The following is a 16,685-nucleotide window of genomic DNA, read 5'->3' as shown; positions in this document are numbered from 1 at the left end:
ACATGTAGGGGCCCAAGGTGGAAGGATGTCCAAACTGGCAGGAGGGCGATGGGTGTGGATGTAACAGAGAATAGGCAGAGTGCAGCATGGTCATACTTGGTCTAGTAGGAGTAACAAGAGACCACTGACTAGTTTTAAGAAAGCGCTAATGTGATCATATTTACATTTTAATTTTTTTGAGACTGGGTTTCATTTAGCCCAGGTTGGCCCCAAACTATGTAGATGAAGATGATCTTGAATTTCTGATCTTCCTAAGAGGTGGAATTACAGAATTGGGTTATGACACCCACTTCAGAGTGCCACTCTTTAAAATGAGAACAGAGACTGTGGAGGAAAGAGTAGACACAGAAAGAGCAGGTAGGAGGCCAAAGGAAAGACTCAGAAGACATCTTAATCTAAAAGGTGAATGCAGAAATGGAAATAAGGAAATAGATCTAAGATGCATTCAGCAGTGTAAAACGTCAGAATTTAATAATGGCTGTATGCCACAGTGAGAGAAAGATTTCAGAGATACTCAGTTGTGACCAGACATGGTGGCACACTCCTTTAACCCCAGCACTTTTCCACATGTGGTAAGATATCTGGTAGCAAAATTTAGGTTTTTGACCTATTTTGAGATAAACATGTCTCACAGACTTATAACTAATGATATTGCATATATAGTGAATCAGTAAGTATATAAATCAAAACTATATTCTTATATTGTAGCTCATCTTGTAAGGAGAAAGAGAATAAAGAGAAAGTAAATTAGAAGAGTAAAACCATTTGAAACAGAGTGAAAAAACATGGGAGGGTAAAAGTGGCTGAAGAGATCAGAGAACCGATCCAGGCAGAGAAGACAGATGAGGCCCGAGACAGGCAGGCAATGTGCTAAGACCTCCTCATCCCTCCACTGCCTCTCCTCACTGTTTCTAAATATAGCCCAGACAAAAGAACTCTAAGCTGACGGTTCTTCTGCCTTATCATGCCTGTGGCATCATCTGTGGTCCAGCAAGCTTTCTCTCCCAGGAGTCTTCTAATCAATACTGAATTTGAAATTGACCTGGTATTGTTATTCAGTGTTCTAGGACACTTCCTGAACTCAGTTATTCAAACAAAAGCAAAATAAACCCCACTTACATTTGGTTCTGCTGAACTAAGAACCCCCTGTGAGAAAAGTATGTTTATAGAACACAGCTCTGTGGGAAGACTGATGGACATAATTTCAGAAAATATTCTTAAAGTTAATGAAATGAAACAAGATGTGTGTGTGTTTGGGGGGGAGAGGCGAGGGGGGGGAGGGAAGGAGCAGGTTTAGATGGTGAGCCACGCTTATTTAATACTCTTCTTACTGTGTGTCGAGGAGCATCTTCATTATCCCTCATGTAGAAAGGCTTGAGTGCTAATGGGTAGTTAATGACAAAGACTGGGATGTTGCCACAGTGTTTCACCAGGTACTTCTCATGTTCAGTCTGTAGATCAACACCCCACTGTAATGAGAAACAAGAAGACAGGATAAAACACACATAAAAACAACCTGTACCAGTTTCAAGGGCTTTTCTCTCCTTGGGGCTCAATAATGATGTGTGCAGCTGTCTGCCAAAGTTACACAGCTGACTAAACTAAAGGGAAAGAGTTGCTAACAAGAATGGCCAAAGGCCTGGAAAGATGAAAGCTGAAACCAGTAGATAAACACTATTGTTTCCGTGCCCCATCTCAGAGAATAGCATTCAGCAAGTGCAGCACAGGCAGGAAAACAAAATACTTTCCAAAGGGATAAAGCAGATGCAGAATTATAGTTTTTATTAATATCACCTAGAGTTTCTCCCCTAGTCACTGTTCCTAAATCTCAGGAAATTAAATGATGGGTGATAGTACTTCTAATACTGAGCCTATCTTTAGTGAGATGAATTTCTCAGAGAATTTCTATTTTAATAAAAGAGTCAATTCATATGAGATGTTCTTTGATGAATACGTAATAATGCTACTCAGTCTATTTATTTAGTAAATACTATTGTGACTGTCAAATTCCAGGTGGCATATTAAGTGTTGGATGTGGTAGTAAAACAAAACAAAACAAAAGGATATTATTCCTGGTTTCATATATTTATGGTTGTGAGCCTAACCTTTAACGGCTGAGCTATCCTTCCAACCCTATTCCTGACTCCATAAAGCTTGGTAGAAAATATCAAAAAAGAAATTACACAAGTAATTATTATAAAGCCAACAAGTGCTGGCTGATGGTGCACACCCATAATGCCAGCATCTATAATCCCAGTAGTTGGGACAGAGGCAAGATCAGCAGTTCAAGGTCATCCTCACGACACAGGAAACTGGCTGCAAGCTAGACTGCATGAGATCCTTCCTCAAGGACTAAAACAACAACAACAAGCTACTGTTAAAATTTGTAAGCACATCTAACAACTGGGGATGGGTCTGGTGTGAAGGACTGTTGAAACACAAAGGTAGCATATCATTCTGCTTTACTATTGCCGTGTTTGGCAGTACCCTCCGGACCACAAACACTTTAAACAAGATGGTTAATTAGGAAAAACCATTTTAGATTTATTTCCTAAAGAGTAATTTCCCCTATTTAAATATAGATTGGCTTACATGTAACAGTTGTTACCAACTTGTCCTTGATTTTGTAATAAGTGAAACACATTACAATTTTCCAATCAAGGATATTTATTTGTATTATTGGGCTTTTAATATGATTTTATTCTCAGTCTTGACTTCTTAGATTTTTGTTTTGTTTTGTTTTTGTTTAGTTTTTCAAGGCAGGCTTTCTTTGTATTGCTTTGGAGCCTGTCCTGGAACTTGCTCTGTAGACCAGACTGGTCTCAAACTCACAGAGATTCACCAGCCTCTGCCTCCCAACCATTAAAGGCGTTTGCCACCACCACCTGGTGACTTCTTAGATGTTTGATTAGCCACAGAAAGCACAAGGGTCTCCTCAGCCACAGATTAACAAGAGGCACAGGTCTGCACCAAATGAGCAAATAAATGACTTAACTGGAAGATAACACTGAATGAACATATGGCTAATGGAGAAAGGAGATACAACCAGTATTTTTCCCTACCCTGTCTCCATTCATTGTCAATCAAAACATCTATTGTCAATTTAATTAAAAAAGCAACTTACATTATGTTTAATAAAAGAATATGGATGGAGAAAAAAAATCAAAGTATAAGAAAACATCACTCAGTTGGGGGTGCACACCTTTATTCCAACACTTGGGAGGCAAAGGAAGGCAAATCTTTTAAGTTCAAGGCCAGTCTAAGAGGTTAACCACACACCAGAAAACACACAGAAGAAATAATCCCAGGCCAGCAAATCAAAACAGTCTCTCTCTCTCTCTCTCTCTCTCTCTCTCTCTCTCTCTCTCTCTCTCTCCCCAAACAAACATACAAATAAATAAAACCACCCCAAACAAATAAAAACAAAACGGGAAACAACAAATACCACTCAACATAAATGGTCTCAATTTCCCAATAAAAAGACACAGATTAAGAGAATGGATGTAAAAACAGGATCCATCTTCTGCTGCATCCTAACATCAAGGATAGATATCACCTCATGGTAAAAGGATGTGAAAAGATATTCCAAGAAAATTGACCTAAAAGAGCAAACTGGTGTAACCATTTTAACATCTGACAAAATACACTTCAAACTGTAAGTAATCAGAAGAGAGAAGGAAGGACACTACAAAGTCATCAAAGGAAAAATTCACCAAGAGAACATTGCAATTCTTAACATCTATGCACCAAAGACAAGGGTACCCAAGTTTGTAAAAGAAACACGATTCCAGCTTAAAATACATATTGACCTTCACATACTGATACTGGGAAATTTCAGTACTCCACTCATGCCAAAAGACAAGTCATCTAGACAAAAACTAAACAGAGAAATGCCAGAGCCAACAGATATACAAATAGATTAAATAGATATCTATAGAACACTTCACCCAAACAGAAAAGAATATATCTTCTTTTCTGCACCTCATGGAATTTTGTTCAAAATTGACCACATACTCAAGATACAAAGCAAGTATCAACAGATCTAAGAAAATTGAAATAACACCCTGAATCTTATCTAATCACCATGGATTAAAGATGGATATCAACAACAACAGAAACAACAGAAAGCTTATAAACTCATGGAAACAGAACAAGAGAGAAATTAAAAACTTTCTAGCACTGAATGAAAATGAATACAAGAGACACAATGAAAGCTGCTCTAAGAGGCAAGTTCACAGCACTAATAGCCTACATAAAAAATTGAAGAGAGTAAAAGCACTGATCTATGAGTACAGCAGAATGTCATTAGAAGTCATTTTATTTTTTAAAGACCAGTAAGTAATATTTGGTTTTACCCTAGGTCTCTGGACTGTCTAGGCTCAGGGTTTTAGTAACTCAAGCAGTGTGGGGCATGGGTTCCATCTCATGGAGTCAAATCTCATAGTAGTAACTTAATCTCAGAGATCTCATAGTGGTAACTTATTGGCACATCTAAAAGTTCTAGAACAAAAAGAAAAATAAGACACAAAAAAATGTAGACATCAAAAAATAATCAACCAGACAGTGGCAGTGCACACCTTTAATCCCAGCACTTGGGAGGCAGAGGCAGGCAGATCTCTGAGAGTTCAAGGCCAGCTTGGTCTACAGAGTGAGTTCTAAGATGGCCATGGTTACACAGAGAAATCCTGTCTCAAAAAAAAAAAAAAAAAAAAAAAAAAAAAAAAAAAAAAGAAAGAAACAAACAAACAAATAAACCGCAGGGCTAAAAATCAATGAAATAGAAACAAATAAAAATAATAAATATAAAGAATTAATGAAATAGAGAGTTGGCTCTTTGAGAAAAATCAGTAAGACTGATATACCCTTATCCAAATTAACTAAAAGGTAGAGAGAAAATATCTAAACTAATAAAATTAGAAATGAAAAGGGGGACATAACAATAGACATAACAATTGAGAAAATTCAGAGCATCATAGGGATATACTTAAAAAAAAAAAACCTATATTTCACTAACTGGAAAATCTAAAAGAAACAGGCAATTTTCTTGATATATATCATTTACCAAAGTTAAATAAAGACCAGAAAAGCAATTTAAAAATACTTATAACCCCTAGCGAAATAGAATCAGTCATTAAAATTCTCCCAAACAAAAAAAGCCTACGGCCAGATGGTTTCAGTGTACAATCCTACCAGACTTTCAAAGAAGAGTTAATGCTAATAGTCCTCAAGTTATCCCCCCCCACAAAAAAAAAAAAAAAAAAAAAAAAAAAAAAAAAAAAAACAGAAACAGAATTTTGTGAGTTCTAGGCCAGCTTGGTCTACCAGGGCAACATAGTGAGAAATGACTCAAAATTATTTCAACCAAGTCTAACAAAAACTTAAAAAGCCTATGCATAGATCCACAAATACTTACATTACTAATAAAAGAAATAAAGTTATTTAATAAAGCTAAAGATCTCTCTCTCTCTCACACACACAAACACACACCCCACATACTACCTTGGGTGTAAAGGTGAAGTTCTGGGATGCTTGCTTTAAGATCTCAACTGCCTCTGTATAAGAAATGCTGGGAGGAAACAAAGCAAAAATGAAGAAAGGTTAATACAGTAGAACTACTGTACACCAGGCCATTTTAAACTACAAAAATAAATCCAATATAATCTGTGAGATCATAAATGAGTACTAAGTAATCAAGAATTCAGGCTGATCTAATCCTATGAAAATGTGGTCTGCACGAAGAGAAGTGGCTGTTCAACAACTCCACTCTTCCTGGGCACGCAATAGCACAAAAGTCATGCCAGAAAGCAGTTTCTCAGTATCCATGCTATGCCAACACTCTACTAATAGGTATGAAATATTGAGGCTCAAAGAACAAAAGACTTTTACACAAGTTGTCACTTACTCATTATTTATTCACTGAGCAAACATATATGTCACAGCTCCTAGTAGATAAGTACTCTTCTAGGTACTAGAGACAGTATAAAAATAAAATAAAATAAAATAAAGCCCCTGCCTTCTTGCAGCCAAGATGTGTGTGTGGGTGAGGGCACAATTAATCAAATAGTAACAGTGCCAGGTAGCCATTATGAAAAAAAAATACAATAGGGAGGTGTCTGGGGTAGTATTTTAGATAACATATTCAGGAAAGGCCCACTGAGTTGATGACGTCTGAGTATAAACCTGTATCAGAAAATGAAAAAAAATGAATCATAGAAATAACTGAGGAATATACTAGACAAAATGAATACTAAGTACAAGGCCTTCTGTGAGGAACAGTTTGTCCACTGAAGGGACAAAAAGGTCAGTGTGACTGGAGCAAACTGAACAAGGGGACAAATCCTAGGAAAGCAGTAGGAATGGCAGTAAGATCATGAGCATGCTTCAGACCTTGGCAGAAGTCTTGGTAATGTATTCTAAGCCTTCCTAGACTGTTGAGGAAAACTGCCTTTGGTTTTCTCAGTAAGGAACTCTCAGGCCTAGGAGAAAAACCACTGTGAGTGTGTACACAGCAGGAGGCTGAGATGGGAGGATTGCTGAGCTCAGGAGTTCAAGGCTAGTCTGAGCTACAAAGGGAGAGGAAGATGGTAAGAGAGGAGGAAGGGAAGGAAGGAAAGAAGGAAGAAAGGAAGAGAGGGAATGAGGGAAGGAAAAATAAAAAGCACATACATCTCCCACCTTGTTCCACAGTTACTGAGTTCCTTTCCTCTTACATTTTTAAAATTTTATTTTATGTATTACTTATGAGTATCTGTTTGTATGTATATCATTTGTGTGACTGGTACCCATTGAGGCTACAAGGTGTTGGATCCTCTGGAACTGGAGTTACAGAGGGTTGTGAGCCATCATGTGGGTGTTGAGAATTGAATGAGTCCTTTGCAAGAACAGCAACTGCTTTTAACTATTGAGAATATCTTCCCAGCACCTCCTTTCAAATATTATATTCATTGTTATCACTTTCTTGTGTACCCTTTTAGAAGATTATAAACATGTGAATATTTATAACATCTACTTTAGTAAATATCAGAGCATATATCACATACATTTTTATTTTACTTAACATTGTTTAGTTACTTAACATTATAGATCTTTGCATGGTGATGAAGAACTTGCTTCATTACTCAAGGTTTCCTGTGGCCCTGGCTAGCTTCAAATACACTATGTAGCTGAGGGTGACCCTGAATTCCTAATCTTCCTGCCTCTACTTCCTGAGCACTGGGATTATAAGCATGTGCTACCACATACAGTTGTATGTGCTGCTGAGGGCTGAACATGACAGACAATCTTCATGCAGAAGAGAGAAACTCTACTAACTGAGCTACAGCCACAGTCCAAGAACTTCACTTTTTGAATTAAAATGTAACATTCAAATTATATATGAATGTATATTTACTTTAGTTACCCTTTAATGGTTTCTAATCTTTTGCTACTGTAAGTCATGACTACACATACCTTTCTAATGCAACTGAAAATAATTCTTACACACTGATTTTGCACATAAGAAAATAGGATTATTGGATCAAAACTTGTGATTTTTTTGTGTATTCTGAAGTATACTGCCAAATTTACTGGCCTCCCTTTCAAAAGGTAATAAAAATGTACACATACCAGTAACATATGACTATACAAGTAGCATATGAACACACTAGTTACATATGAACACACCAATTTACCCAGTACAAATTCGTCCACTGCATTTTGTACCTACACTAACTAGAAAATAACTTTACAATGCAAATACAGGTAGACATGTTTTAAGTGACATTTTATTCAAACTCCTCTGTGTAATTTCTAAGGGAATAGTGGTAGGATTTGTCTGTAGGAGCACTAATTATGTGAAAGTTGAGGATTCTGCAGAAGGGAATCTGAATCAGCTCAGGGGAAACATGAGCAACTTGCCAGAGAGCTTTCCTATTATGCAAGAAGCTGATCTGCTGACCCAGCCATGCTTCCAATGGCTAAGACAATATTTAATACTTGCATTTTCAAGTATTCTATTAGAACAAAAGATAAGAGGTGCTGAGTTCTTCTGACACTACTCTTTAGTAATGCCAATTGCTCCAATTTAATGAGAACACATAGTTAATTTTTGAAATGCTATAAAAAATTAAAAAATTAAGTATTTGTATATAAAGTATTTTGTTTGAAGCTCTTTCCTTGGGTGTTCTATTGTTCTATTTCATCAATTCGAATGAGCTACCAGTTACACTGAGAAATATTAAGCAATGGTAGTTTTTATACAACTGTTATGTTACTGTTTCGTTATGAAGAAATGGTTGTAATATTTCTTCTGGGGATAACAATCTCCTCCATTCCTCCCTCCACCCCACTCCCTCTTAATTTAAAGCACTGCTTTCAAGTTCAGATTACAGTTCTGACACTGGATAACCTTAATGGGCTTTTCAAAGTCTCTCTACTAAGTATGTTTCTTGATACGCATAAAGAATATATCTTTGCCTTTCTAGAAACTGTTTCCCAAGTGCTTTGAGGGAAAAAAGGAAAGTCTTTGTAATTGACTTGAACTGCTGGGGATCTAATTATACTATTTGATATACTTACTATGGTACTGTGTATCAGATATTATAAGTACTCTATAAGGAAGGTGCTTCTGGGTTAAATGCAAATAGTTTTGGCATTTTATACAGGGCCTTAACCAAACAGATTTTAGTGTATTTGGAATTCTGGGAACCAATCTCCAGGGATACCAAGGCATTACTGTATAAGGTATAAATTTTAGTAATATAAGTCATAATTACTATACTCATTTATCTTGCTAAGAATCATTTATTACTAATGATACATAAGTTGTCAACTATGAATTAAGTATAAGAGCAATAAGAAATAATTAGAATATGAGCCTTTATTTAAATCTGGTTTGGTAAACACAGATACATAAACAAAAATTATAACTCAATATGATACAATGGTCAAGATGAGCAAAGTCCAGAAAAATTATAATTTCTACTTACATTAGGAAGTTGTTTTTTAGCATATGTTCTAGTCTGTCCTTGATAAGACAAAAGAGAACAAATTTAAATATAATTATACTCATTATTATATAATTAATACTTAAAGAGCCATGAATTTAGCCTTATCCACAAATGTATTACCTTCTGGCCAGGAGCTATGAATTTGTGACACAGTTCAACATCCTCAGGACAATTTGAGAGAACCATTTCAGTGGTAGCCTTGAAGAGTTCCTCCATAACCTAAGAGAAATAAGACATAATTGCCTGAGCAGCAGATTTACACAAAAGCCTTTGGGGCTTGAAAGACCATTCTCTAGCTTCCAGCAACTAAAAATCCATTAAGCTTGTTAATTCCTGAATGTACTATAGCAATTCAGATCAATACTGGTATTGAAATGAGTTGTCAAATGAACAGCTATAATTGACTGAAATCTCTTTACTCATTAATGAACTCACTTGTAGAATTCAGACAATCATAGCACCTCATTCACTGGATTGTTGTAAGAATTATATGAAATAATCTTGTTTATTAGCGTAGTTCCTACTTCAGAGACATATATATGTTTTTTTGACTTTGTAAGAGAGAACTCCCCCTCTTTTTAGACCCCTTTTTAGATTTAAATTAGAAACAAGCTTGTTTTACATGTCAATCCCAGTTTCCTTTCCAGCCCCTCCTCCCCTGTACTCCACCAACCCATACCCTTTTTGCTCTCCAGGGAGGGTGAGACCTTCCATGGGGGATTTTAAAGTCTGTCATACCATTTGGAGTAGGGCCTAGGCCCTCCCTCTGTGTGTCTAGGCTGAGAGTATCCCTTTATATGGAATGAGCTCCCAAAGACCATTCTTGCAATAGGGATAAATACTGATCCAATCAGAGGCCCCATAGACTGCCCAGTCCTCCTAACTGACACCCACATTCAGAGGGTCTGAGTTAGTCCTATGCTCGTTTCCCAGCTATCAGTCTGGGGTCCATGAGCTCCCCCTTGTTCTGGTCAGCTGTTTCTGTGGGTTTCTCCAGCCTGGTCTTGACCCTTTTGCTCATCACTCTTCTCAAGAGAGAACTTTCTGCATCATTGGGTCAATCAATAGTAAATGAAAGGAAACTTGAAAATTTGAGAAGCAACGACATGAATCTAAATGATAATAGTATGTACTTTTGTATGTTAAAATATAAAAATATAAATTAGTATGTAAGAATTAATTCTACCACGAATATCCCTGGAAGACTAATGGGAGACATGTTTTCCTTAGGAGGAAGAAGTTACTAGGATGAAAAATATTTCTGAAATTATTTTTTGTTTATTTACTAAATTTATTTCTTTTGATACTAGATCTCACTGTGTAGCCCTGGCTAGTCTGGAACTCACTATGTAGATCAGGTTGGCTTCAAACTCACAGAAAGTGCTGGGATTATTAGTATACCACCACATACAGGTAAGAGTTTGAGTTTCTAAGTCACCAATAGTGTAAACAGCAATGATGACTAATTTGGGGGGTAGAAAAGCAAGTCAGAATCCAAAAATGAAATAAGTGTAAAGAAAAAGTTGGAGGGACTAGATAAAACCAAGCCAAAACTTTGAGGGCTTTGCATTCTAAGGAGAGGAGAGAGAGAGATATTTAACTATTGTAAAGATGTACACTATAAATATAAATAGCTCTGGGTATAGGACTTAGTGTGTGTGGGGTGCTGCCAAGTTCCCAGCACTGCATCAACTAGGAGGTGTGGCAGTATGGTAGCAGCATACCTATAACCCTAGCATTTGGGAGGTGGAGACAGGATAAAGAGTTCAAAATCACTCTAGGATATATGAGATCCTGTTTCAAAAGCACCCAAAGTACCATATAAAGGATATTTAAATTCTAAAAGGAAAAGGTCAGAACCAATCTAATGGAGAGGTGAGTAAAGTTAGGGGCCTTGAAAAAGGAGGAACAATTAGTGGGTAAATGTCCTTCGCTTCAGCTGCTGTGTCCTTGCAACACAGCAGTGAGATAAAGACATAGCCAAGTAACAGAATGATTTACAAGGGCCAAAGCCCACACATAGCAGGAGGGCAAAGAGCAGCTGGACTGGGTGGTCCTTCTGCATTGTGAAGGAACACAAGACTGACCACCTGGGTTGTTCAATTGCTGTCTTTCGAGCAGTAAATTTAATTTGAAGATGGAAACCTCTGCTTCCTTCCTAAAGTCTGACTTTCAGACTAAGTTCTATAAATACATTGGATAAAAACAGAAACTGTGGTGAAGGGTGAGTATAAGATGTTTTAAAAATTTACTAAAGTAGTCTTTAGGAATTAGTTACTTATTAACTCATGAAGGAAAAATTCTTTTTTCTAACCTTCCAAGTTAAAACTTAAATGTACTGAATAGAACAGAAGAAATGGTGTATGCCACCATATCATGTGAACCATGGACACACACACACACACACATATATATATGTATATATGAATATGTATATGTATGTATATATATTGAGATTTTATTATTATAGTAATTCTTGTTTTGTCTTTTTGAAGAAGCCTCACTTTGCAGCTCAGGCTAGATATCTTACAGACATCTTTTCCTCTAAAGGAAGAAAATGAGGAGGAGGAGATTACTTTTTCTGTCTCAAGGAAAAGGATTTGTAGTCTAATTGGCTAAGTCATTCAACAATATATGTTGAATACCACTGTTAGAGTAACTCAAGTAGCAAATCTGTCACCAAAACCTTAATATTCTCTTTTAATATTTGAGCAGCCTCCTCCTCCTCCTCGTCCTCCTCCTCTTCTTCTTCTTAACTGTGTGGGTGTCAGTAGGTGTGCACTACAGCATAAGTACAGCTCAGGGGACATCTTCCAGAAATTGGTTCTCTCTTTCCATCATGGGTTCCCAGGACTGCACTCAGGTCATTAGGATTACATGGCCAAGTGCTTGTAACCACTCCAGGCCATCTTACTGGTTTTTAAACTTCATTCTCATCCAGTTTGTGTTCAGTTGTTGCTAGCTTCATGAGTCGGCACTGAGATTCACAATTAGTCAGAGGTCTTCTTGTGCAATTATGTAGCAAACTGCCCAACCCAGCTGTTCCTTCTTTTTAGAGATAGGATCTTTCTATGTAAGCCTGGCTGTCCCAGATCTTAGGATAACCTTGAACTCACCAAGCTCTTCTTGCCTCTGCCTCCCAAAAGCTGGGATTAAAGGTGCACACCACCATATCTCGTGAACCATGGATCCTTTTTTTTTTTTTTTTTTTTTTTTTTTTGAAATTTTTATGGTAATTCTTGTTTTGTCTTTCTGAACCTCACTTTGTAGTTCAGGCTAGCTTGGATCTTAAAATCTTCCTGCCTCTGCCTTCTAAGTCAAGGATTGGAGATGTGTGCCAGTTCTAAACTGGCAAATTAATGATCACCAAAGATAAAACCTTTTTCTCTGTGTATAAGAGAGAGAGAAAAGATAAGCCACCAAAATGGGAGAAATGTTTGCAAATTACGTATTTGAAAAGGAATTTACATTGAAAATGAAGAAATTTCAAAGCTCAACAACAAAGGGCCAGTGTGGTGGTGTATACTTTCCAGTACTCACCAGGTAGAAAGGGGCAGAGCTCCGAGCTCAAGGCCAATCAGGGCTACATAGTGATGCCCTGTCTCAAAAACAAAACAAAACAAAAAACAAAAAACCCAAATAATCAAACTCAACAACAAGAAAACAAACAACTTGACCAAAGACTAGAAATGGATGGCTAATAGGCAGATAAAATGATGCTTAACATAGAGAGCCTCAAGAGATATCAGGGAAATACAAAATAAAACTGTAAGATGCTGATGCATAGCTAAGAGATTCACACATTCATCCATTCTCTGTGTGAACACATGTACATTTATGTGTGTAGGTCTGTCTGACTGTCTGTCTCTTTCATAGGTGTATTCAAACACACCCCAGACTAAGGACTGGTGGTGAGCAGACAAACTGGCCTTTGCATATTCCTTGTAGGAATGCAAAACAGTCACTTTTAAACCAGACAGGTTCTTGGAAAAAAAGACTCTCTCCTAGAACCTCACCCAAGAGAGATGACAACTATGTTCACACAGAACCTGCACATGAGAGTTTATAGCAAGTTTTTTTCATTGCTTTCAAAGACTGAACTATATCAAATGTTCCCCAATGTGAATGGTAAACAAGTGAGGTACATCAGCCTCAGGGCACTACACAGAAAACAGGAGAATTTGAGACATACATAGTACATGAAGTGGCAGTAGACAGAGTCAGGAATATGCATACTTTGCTGAAGTTCACATGACATTCTGCAAAGGGCAAATTACTTAAGATAGGGCAGACTGGCAGTTGACAGTGGGAGGGGTTAGAATGGAAGGCAGCAGCAAGCTGGAGTCATTTTGTAATACCAAAATTGTTATGTATTTTGACTGTAGTCATAGTAACAGAGGTGAACACTTGCCTTAGAACTTAAATTTTAAATGAATGTGATGCTAATAAATCCAACTGTCATTGAAGTCACTTCGTGCTTCTCAGTGTAAGCAGGGTTGCCTCTGCTCCCAGACCCATTTTATCCAAAGCCATTGAACACATATCTGCTCACCTCTCTGATGTCATCTGACCTTCTTTATTGCTCTCAGACTTATTTTGAAATATATATGAAAAACATTACTACATTTTGTATTTTAGATGTATGGGTGTTTTGTTTATATGTATGACTATAGACCACATGCATGCCTGATGCTTATGGGCATCATATCCCTTGGAACTGGAGTTAAAGATGGTGTGAGCTGACATGTGGACACTAGGAATAAAACCCAGGTTCTTTGGAGGAGTAGTCATTGTTCTTAACCATAGAACAATCTCCAGCCCCATTATTACATTTTTCATTGATTTTGTGATGCTGTGGTACTTGAGTGAAAGTCAGTGGGAATCAGTTCTTGCCTTTCACCATGTGGGTCCCAGGGATCAAACAAGTTACTAGGCTTGGCAGCAAGTACCTTTATCTAATGTATGAAAATCTGGAACCCAATTCTGTTTACATTTCCTAAAGTGGTATTTAAATGTCCATTTCTCAATTTTCTTATGAAAAAATTTGAGGAAATAAAGGCATTTTGAAATCCAGTCATGTGTAAAGCACATTATCTTCATAACCTTTCCCTTTGGTATGTATGCTGAGGCAGTATAAATGTGGTGGAAACAGATATGGGGTGGGTCTGAGAATAGTTCCTTTCCTTACAATGCTTTCAGATCTAATGGAAGAAAAAACAATGGGTGGTGAGCTCAAATAAAGCTGCTTAAGGAACGCATACTATCTTTTAAGGCTCAGCCCTTAGCTCCGTACAATCAGCATCAGGGTTATTCCACAGGCACTATTAACATTTGAACTAGGTAATTCTTCTGGGGAAGAGAATTAATTCTATGAGTAATAGGATGTTGAAGAGCATCTTGGTCTTTAGCCATTACATACCAGCAGTAATTACTCTACCCATCATCACTTGTAGGAATAAGCAGAAATGTCCCATGGGTGGTACTGATCTAAAAAAGTCAGGGGAAGCCATTACAATGTATGGCCGAATATGCTACCCAGCAATGTTAATTGCTGATGGACTCTTCGGAACTGTCAGCCTAAAGACACTGTCTGACTCAAGGTTATGTTTCTTTGAGGCTAGCTAACCATGTCAAATAACTGGTTGATTGGAGAAAGCACAAAAGCCCATCCCCCTGTTCTCCTAAGGGAAAGTATTTCTAGCTCCTAACTTCCTCACAGAAAAGGTAAAGGTCTCTCTAAATGCAGCATAGATCAACTTTCCCCTCTACTCAACGCTTCTCCAATCCTTTCCTTACAGATATTGTTCCCAAAAGCTTCCCTTAAAACCTCTAACAGCAAGCAGGGCCTAGAGAGACATCAGTTGAGAGCATCTGCCATTCTTACCTGGGTTTGGTTCTTGGTATCCACATGGTAGGAGGCTCACAACTGTTTGCAACTCTAGGTTCAGGAGCTCTGATACCCTATTCTGGCTTCTGCAAGGCACCAGGCACATGTGTGGTGCATTCACATACATAGAGGTAAAACATTCATACATAGAAAATAAAACGAATCTTAAAAACAAAACAAAACCAGGGGTAGAGAAATGGCTCAGCTGTGATTAACTGAAGACCCAAGTTCAGTTTCAAGCACCCATATAGATAGTGTACAACTGCCTGTAACTTGAGCTCTGAGAATCCAACACAACTGACCTGTTTGAGTATTCATACTCATTCTCATCCTCTCTCTCTCTCTCTCTTTCTCTGTCTGTCTGTCTGTCTCTCTCAATCTCTCTCTCACACACACACATACCCCGCCCACCATCTGCATAATTCTCAACTATTCTGTGAAGTAGGAATTACGGTAAATTAATTAAACATCACTCTTTTCCCCACCCCATGAATCTCTATAATGCACTGTAATGTCAGAGATCCCTGAAAATGGCAACTATATACCTACCTGCATGAGATCCTGAAGGCTTTCCATAAAAGAAATCTCTGCTTCAACCATATAAAATTCTGCCAGGTGTCTCCGGCTCTGAGAATTCTCAGCTCGGAATGTTGGACCAAAGGTAAATACTTGGGTAAAAGCTCTGCAATTCAAGATTAAGAACATAAAAATAGAATACACATAATTAATTTTAAGTATTTAAAGTACCCTTAGCTCTTAAGAAAATATGTTTTGCATCTATGCTGTGCCCACAAACCCACATATATTAGCTGCTCTATTTCTCTAATGGAGGATAATAATAGTTTCATTAAAAATGTTACATTTATAGAAACCATTTTATCCCAAAGGAATCTGCAACTGCTTTATAAACTCTATGGTTTTCTAAATATAGAAATATAACCACTTCTGGGTACACTCTACTGCAGCTGCCTTAAACAGCAGGCAACTACATTTCACAGCAATCAAGAACAAAGTAAAGGAAAAATATCACAGCCCAATAAACAGAATTGTGTTAGTAACAATGAAAACTAGAATTTCATGTGGATAAGGTGTGCTCAACTTAATTTTTAAATACACAAAGGAAGGATGTTATAAACACGTTAACATCCTCTGGCAGACATAGGTTATTAAATGAAAATCTCAGTACCAGGCATGGAGTGCCTCTCTTTGAGATAGATGGTGATCTAGGAGGCCCCAGAGGCTCCCAAAACAACACAGGCTATTGCCTCTGCTCTTGGCTGTCCACCAAAATTAGTCTATAAGACCCTATTGTCAAAGACACAGAACACTTTAGTTGCAAGGACACAGAGAAATCAAGCTGGAACTGACTTGAAAACTTCCTCCTTGCTAACTAGTTTTCATTGTGCTAGATGGAGATATGCAAGCCACTGAGGGGAAGGACATCAATGGTCTTACCCAATACTGGACCCTGAATGTTACAATACTGATCTGCTAGGCAAGATCTGACCCACCACTGGTACAACAGTTGTATGAAGGTTATGGTGGTAACCAACTGCTTTCTGACTAGATCTCGGGCCTGCTCCACAGGATTGAATTTATGCCAAAAGTCCATGCTTTGGAAGGTCATTGGCCTAAAGGGGAACCAACTATTGTTTTGCTAAATGGACATGATGTTAAATTATCATAAGTATTTATGTTTATGCCCATTGATTAGTGTGCTATTTTCAACCTTTTCTGGAGAAGCCTTTTTCTGCTGTGGGCCGTAATACAGGTACCCATAACTAGTAAAAGTGTTCAGAATAAGTAATTGT

General features: G+C 37.6%; 1 protein-coding gene across 1 annotated transcript in view; it reads right to left on the bottom strand.

The window, feature by feature from the left end:
* The window catches only part of Nars2 (asparaginyl-tRNA synthetase 2, mitochondrial), an 85,718-nt gene that overhangs the window by 15,264 nt on the left and 53,769 nt on the right, over positions 1-16,685 (bottom strand). Inside the window, exons 7-11 of the mRNA XM_051192263.1 lie at positions 15,424-15,556; positions 9,108-9,206; positions 8,967-9,004; positions 5,500-5,566; positions 1,332-1,469 (exon numbers count right to left, since the gene is read on the bottom strand). Coding sequence (XP_051048220.1) covers positions 1,332-1,469; positions 5,500-5,566; positions 8,967-9,004; positions 9,108-9,206; positions 15,424-15,556 — 475 coding nt within the window. The remainder of the gene's footprint in view (positions 1-1,331; positions 1,470-5,499; positions 5,567-8,966; positions 9,005-9,107; positions 9,207-15,423; positions 15,557-16,685) is intronic.

This window comes from Phodopus roborovskii, unplaced genomic scaffold (assembly GCF_943737965.1).
Source record: "Phodopus roborovskii unplaced genomic scaffold, PHOROB, whole genome shotgun sequence".
Classification (NCBI taxonomy): Eukaryota; Metazoa; Chordata; class Mammalia; order Rodentia; family Cricetidae; genus Phodopus; species Phodopus roborovskii.
Note: the sequence above shows the minus strand (reverse complement) of the source record. Positions and strands in the feature narration are given on the sequence as shown.